Source organism: Plasmodium cynomolgi, chromosome 9 (assembly GCF_000321355.1).
Source record: "Plasmodium cynomolgi strain B DNA, chromosome 9, whole genome shotgun sequence".
Taxonomy (NCBI): Eukaryota; Apicomplexa; class Aconoidasida; order Haemosporida; family Plasmodiidae; genus Plasmodium; species Plasmodium cynomolgi.
Window position 1 is genome coordinate 1,939,294 of NC_020402.1, and position 6,732 is coordinate 1,946,025.

Consider the following 6,732-nt stretch of genomic DNA (forward strand, 5'->3'; position numbering starts at 1 on the left):
TATTTCTGTGAGAAGTAAATAGTAACCCTTTCTTTTTTTCTTTTTTTTTTGCAACACCCAGTTGGTATGATACTCCATTTTACAACTCTGGATACATGTACGTATGCACATGCGTGAGCATATATAATGTGCGGAAGGGGATGCTACTTACTCGAACAGCATTTTAAATGAAGTTGAAAGCATAATACAACTTTAAAAAAAAAAAAAAAATTCTTTAAAATATAAGCTGTGTAACGGCGAAGATTCGTATAACATGAATCTGGAAAGTAGCCACAAAAATTTAACGCACACGCAAAACAGAGCAAACGCAAAGAGTTCCTGCAAAGGTATGAATCAACATGTACTGAAAGATGATTGCACAAATGAGATAAAAAAAAAGGAAATACGAAATGAGCAAGTGGGAAATGTCAACAAGAATGAGAAAAATTGCAATATCAAAAATACAGACATACCCTTTGCGGAAGGCGAGGGGGATAAAAATGTAGAAGAGAAAAAGATACCCTTAGATTTACACGAGATTGACAAATTGGCATCTGAAAGTAAAAAAGGAATACCGTTTTGCATGGGGACGAAGGATGACACCAGTTGTTCTAGCTACTTCGAGGGGTATCCACACGAAAACTACAAGGAGGATAGTGACTCAATGGAGGGTGCAGAGGCATGCGAAACGGAGAGGTGCACTAATGATAGTGCAGCGGATGGGGGTGCCAGTTATGACTGGAGTGAAAGAAGGAAAGCGGGGCAGGATAACTTCTTAAGGGGGGAGGCGGAAAAGGTGGAGGAAATGACCGAGAAAGAGACCGCGAAAAGTGAGGTGGAACAAAACAAGGTTGTCCCACCAACTGGGTTGGAAAAGCATGACCATGGCACAAATGAAACTGGAGGGGAATCCAAAGCGAATGCGCTCAAAGAGAGTACGAAAAAATGCAGTTCCAGAAAAAGCCTAAAGAAGGGGAAAGATACGAATACCCCCTCGATTAAGAATGACAGAAGCTTAATGAAGCAAAAATGCAGCGAAATTAAGGCAAGCGAGAAAAAAATAAATGAGGATAATGTAGAATTAAAGTATGAACATAATAGCTCGAAGGGAATCCAGACAGGTGGTGGGGGGAAGCCGTGTAATGAGAAGGATGAGGGTGTATCAAATGGAAAGGCGGTCGATGAAATACTAAAAGGTGAAAAAAAGGAACACCAAATGGAGAGCTCAACATATGATAAAAGAAATGTTAAAAAGAGCAAGAGGAAATATTCTGAAGAAAATGCTAACGGTAAAGACGACATAGGTTTTCACGAAAAGGGGAACGCGAGGAAAAAAAAAAAAAACTCGCACATGGAGGATGGGGAAGACGTCACGAGGGAAAAAGCGAAAGGTAACGATAAAAGTGACCATAAGCATGGCCACAAAAGTAGCCATAAAAGTGGCCACAAAGGTAGTCACATAAGTGGAAAGAGCGGAAAAGCGGAAAATGAGAAAAAAAAACAAGCGGGTGAACAATTGGTTCTCGAAAAGGAGGAGAAAGAGGGCCACAGCGGAGGTGCCACTACGACTGAAAGTGTGTCTCAAGCATGTGCATATAAGAAGGAAAAAATGAATGATGACAAGACATATAACACATCAAAGGGGAAGAAGGTGGCCACGAAAAAAAAAAACATAAGTAAGAAAAAGGGGAGCAAAGGTAATGCAGACGAATTTGAGAGCAAGAAAGATACGCCAAAAATTATTAATTCAAAGGATGATGGACAGGTGAAGAAAAAATATGCAAGACTTTTGAAAAACCTACAAACAAATTTATCCAGCAAAATGTTGGAACAAGAAGGGGAGAAAAGAATTAAAACATGGGGAGAAAAGTTAACTTTGCAACAAAAAATTAATCAATTTATAAAGAACAAAGTCGCGACAAGGACGGAGTACAAATATGGGAAGAAGCCAAACACACTGTCTATATGTAATCAGTTTAATTTGTATAATCACTTAACCATGCTAAATGATTTTAACAGGTTGCATTATTACAGAGCGGCGATGAGATGGACAGGGCATAAGGACATGTGCGAATGTGAGGGGGACCCTTTGATGGCACCATGCGGAAAGGGTGAAACGAGTTCTCTTCATGTAAGCAGCACAGGTAACAAAACAAAACAGAAGAGCGCCACCATGTTAGCACAGAAAACGGTTGGCCAAATTAACGGGGAAAGTTTAAACAGCATAGGTAATACCATAAACGCGTATGACGAAGATGTGGAGGGAATGCTGGAGAATCAAAACGGAGAGAAAAATCCATATATTTTTTTTGAAAATAATAAAGAGTGCTACGTTTACAATAAGAAAATAATTGAAATAGGGACGGGACCACTTTCCCTGTTATCTATTAATGCCATCCTAAATGGAGCCAAGCATGTAGACGCGCTAGAGGTTAATAAAGACGCGTCCGAAATGGCGAAGAAACTAATAGAAGGATATAATTTGGAAGATTTTATTAAAATTATAAATTGTTATTCGAAGATGTATGTCTATAAAGAGGAAGAAGATCAGAGGAGACTGAAAAGGAGAAACTCCTTTTACAACTACTTTGATACCAACGTCGATGAGCAGCACTGCAGCAATTTTAATTACGACTTGATAATAAGCGAAGTGATAGGGGATTTCGCTTCTCAAGAGGGTGTGGCAGATATATACCTCGATTTGCACAAAAAAATATTTTCTTACCGAAAGTACCAGGAGTATTTGCATAATTGGCGCAAGAGGGACGGGGGTGATAGCTGGGGCAGTCACAAGAACGCGCTGCAGAACCACGGGGAGAAGGCCCCGACTGATGAGGACAGACCAAAAAAATACACAGAAAGTGGTATGAACGAACAGACGGGCGAGCAAAGGGGCCAGGAAAACGTTAAGAAGGTGAAAAAAATAGCATACAGCGAATTCGCAGCAGATGATAAATTATACAGCTGTGAAGAATTCTACAATATGAATGTTAAGAGCATACCGTATAGCGTTACGACATATTATTGCCCCGTGAAGTTCCCTTACTATGACAATATAATATATAAGAGTGAGAATTACCCAGAGAGGACAATTATTAGCCCCAAGAGTAAGCTACTACAATCTGTTATGTTGGAGTGGTCTAACTTATCATTAACTGAAGAAGAAAATGAGAACACCGATTTTGGTACACTAGAATATTTATATTTGGAACAAAATGTAGCTAACCAAGTGATACAAAAAAGGAATCACATCTTTTGGATTCAAAAGAGTGGCCCTTTTTGTGGGTTTTTAATAACCATAGATGTGGAAATTCGAAAAGGGGAACATTTTGGAACCAAATATGGAACCTGCGACAGTTGGTACACCAACATAGTTTTATTAAAAGACGAAATTAACGTTAACAAAAACGATTTGGTGGTTAGCAAAACGTACACAAACTTGTTAAATTATAATGAGCATATTATTGATAGGAAAATTGTTTTGGTTTCAAGGCCGTCCTACACGTTTTATGGCTACATTTTAAAGTCGATGAAGAACAACAATTTTTCTGCGTCCACGTCAAATAGTGATGGAGATGTTAACAGTAGCTGTTTTAAAAATCCCGATGGGGAGGATTACACGTCCAACGCTAGTAGCTTCATCTACCTGGATGACGAAACGGTATTGTTGCTAGACCAGATGCACTTTCACGAAAAAGTGCTAGCCATGACGAGTAGGCAGAGTGGCGAGAAGGACGTTACAATGGATGAAACTGAAAAAAAAAAAAATCCCGAAAGTGTTAAAGGGGAAGAAAAAAAAATCAATGCAAAGAATAACCATATGGAGAAAAACAAGTTAAGTGGTTTGGATGAACAAGTGGAAGAGAAAGTTGAAGGTCATTCCAGGGTTGCCTATGGGTCAGTGGAAAATCACTGCGGGCAGAAGGGAATCGATCTAGTTAAGGGCGCAACACATGACAGATCAGCAAGCAACAGTTCCCGCATCGACACGAAAAGCAAGACGACGCTTGCAGGGAGGGGCAAAGATGGAAGTGCGAATGGAAGCGCAGATAGAAGTACGCTCTCGCGAGATGCCACGAAGACGAAGTCGCATAAGGATGCCTCGGTGAACAAAACGGAAAAGGGAAAGAGAGCCAATTCGGAGGAAAAATCACCCAAGAAAGGGGCCATTTCTGACAGAGACAAACAAATCAACAAGCACGACAATTCCTGCACAAGTATGCAAAATCAAAGAGGCAAAAGCGTTAAAGGAAACAAGACCAATTCGGAAACAGTTGAAAAGGGCAATACCGCCAGCAGCAGTGGCGGAAATATCAACAGCCGCAATAGTCCCCAGAAAGGGGCAAAAAGCACGCCGAAGGAGAACGCCAAGAATCAGGTGAATAAGAAAAAAAAGACAATCTGCAAGGCGAAAATAAATACAAAAAAATGTCGGATGAAAGCAGGAAAGAATACGAAAAGGACATAGCAGACATTATCAATAATTACAACTTGAAAGCGAACTTTTATTATGAAAATTTAAAAGATAAAATCCTGGTTTATAAAAACGTTAAGTACAAGTTGATGCATATTTACGAACCGGTAGTTATTGACTACGATGAGCAAGCAACGGTGATTTATAAGAAGGATGATATTTATAATAGCAAGGAAAACAACGTGAGTAAGTTTGTGAATAACGTGTACCAGTGAGGAGTTTGCCAAAGCAAGCATTGTTTTTCTTGAATATGTATCATTCTTTGGTTGTTCGTGCTCTGATTAGCGGTGCGTATGGTGGCACGGCTGGCGGTACGGCTAGTGGCACCACTAGTAGCATCACCATTGGTATTATTACTGATGTTGTCATTATTGTAAATTACAATGCATTCGTTATTTATTCCCAACATGCGAGGTGCGCGATGGCACCTGCAATGGCCACTCCATTTAATGATGTGTGTCTGGGGTGGCCATTTTATAACCTGATGAATCTCACTGTTTTACGTTTTTTTTTGGGGACATATTCCACTGCTCGATAGTTCTTACTGGAATAGGCCACCGTGTTGAATATTTTTACAGGGAAAACTCCACCCTTTGGAATTTGCTCACTGGGAGGAATTCCCCTGTTTCTCCCTTTTTCAAGGGCATATGTTCCACAACATCCTTTTGTTTTAAATGATCCATGTTTCCCTCTAGCTTTAACTTTTTTCCTGTTTTTTTTTTTTTTCTTTTTCTAATTCCTATTTTGTATGACAATGGTGGCAGTATGTCCACAAAACAAACGTGTGTTGTGTCCAGCCTGCACAATTGGTTGGCCCCCGGGGGGGGATGCACACGAGTATATGTATATTTATATTGTATATACGTATATACAAAAGTGCATATACACATTTCGACTTTAACTCCGGATGTGTGCATGTTCCATTTCGATTCTATCGTCCACTGTATGCACGTTTCATTTCAATTTTTAATTGCTGTCCAACGATTTCTTATGCCCTTTTAATGTGTTTCGCGATAAACACAGCGTTCAATTGCGTACAGTTCGTTACAAAAAAAATAAAAATAAAATAACAGTATTAGGTATGTACACTAAGGCAACGCGAATGTGTAAAACTAGAGACACTCGAATATGTAAACCACGCCGAAATGCGGTTCCTCCTTTTTGTCTTGTTGGCACGAAAATTGAATTTTTCACATCATGGGGGTGAGTGCACTGTTCCGTTATTTTTTCTTGCGGGGTGAACAAATTAAATATATATTCTTGATCCCCTAGCTATTTCTACATTTACACGTGAGCGTTTATCTCTTTAGGGACATTAGGACGGTAAACATAATAAAAACCATATACGTTACTGTGTGGTTGTGAAAATTGATAAGGGATTCTGCTTGAGGTGTGGCTGGGTCTACCCCGCCCATGGCTAATCTCCACATTTTTGGCGCATCACATCTGACAGGGTAAGCGAAAACAGAAATAGAATAAGTGCGTGATACATCTCCGCCAGCTGTGCAGACATTACTCGTGGGAAAAAAACAAGCTCAGCGCGGAGTGTTTACACGTACGCACAGACTTTCGGTTCTGTTGCATGGAATGTAGTGGCACGAACTGGGGGCGCCCCTGGATACCATATGAACCTTTGTTCACATCGGTATATATACGCAAGTTTAATTTATATGAACAGAAGGGTAGCCAAACTGCTACAATGTGACATATTCGCGCAGGTTAAAAAAAAAAAGGTGAAAAAAAACTTACTTTGCTACTCGAAAACCTGGCACTAAGGTACTTTTTAACGATTTAAAACAATTGAATAGGAAATTATTTTTCTTTTCTTCTTGCATGGTGGAAGAACTACTTGTTTTAAAAATCTGCGTGAACTTGTTTATTATATTGATGGAATTGCTGCAGCTGAACAGGGGGAAGAAGAAAAAAACTTTTTGGCCCTCTTAAAAGATAACATTTATATGAAACGTTTTCTTCTAAAGGTGTGGAAATTAAAAAAACTTTTTTGCATATTTCTACTTGGCATACGAGATCTGAAAATTTAATGCATAAAAATTTTGAAAAAAAAAAAAGAAAAAAGAAAACCAGGAAGGTAAACACTCGCAAAATAATTTAAGTGTTATGATAATGCGGTGCGAAAATTGTAAGGTGGGCCGCAGCATTTATAAACCACATATGTTTACTTAAAAGAGTTTTTTCTTTTTTTTTTTTTAATCTGTGAAAAATTTCTAAGTTTTATATAAATGTCAATGCTAATCTTGTTAGCCCCATTTTTTCATGTA

General features: G+C 39.0%; 1 protein-coding gene across 1 annotated transcript; it reads left to right on the forward strand.

Annotated features, from left to right (window-relative positions):
* Positions 1-253: 253 nt before the first annotated feature.
* PCYB_095260 (hypothetical protein) lies at positions 254-4,668 on the forward strand (the record flags this gene model as incomplete). Its single annotated transcript, XM_004222641.1, has 2 exons — positions 254-4,357; positions 4,441-4,668. 2 exons carry the CDS (start codon positions 254-256, stop codon positions 4,666-4,668), a joined length of 4,332 nt encoding a protein of 1,443 aa, XP_004222689.1.
* Positions 4,669-6,732: the final 2,064 nt, after the last annotated feature.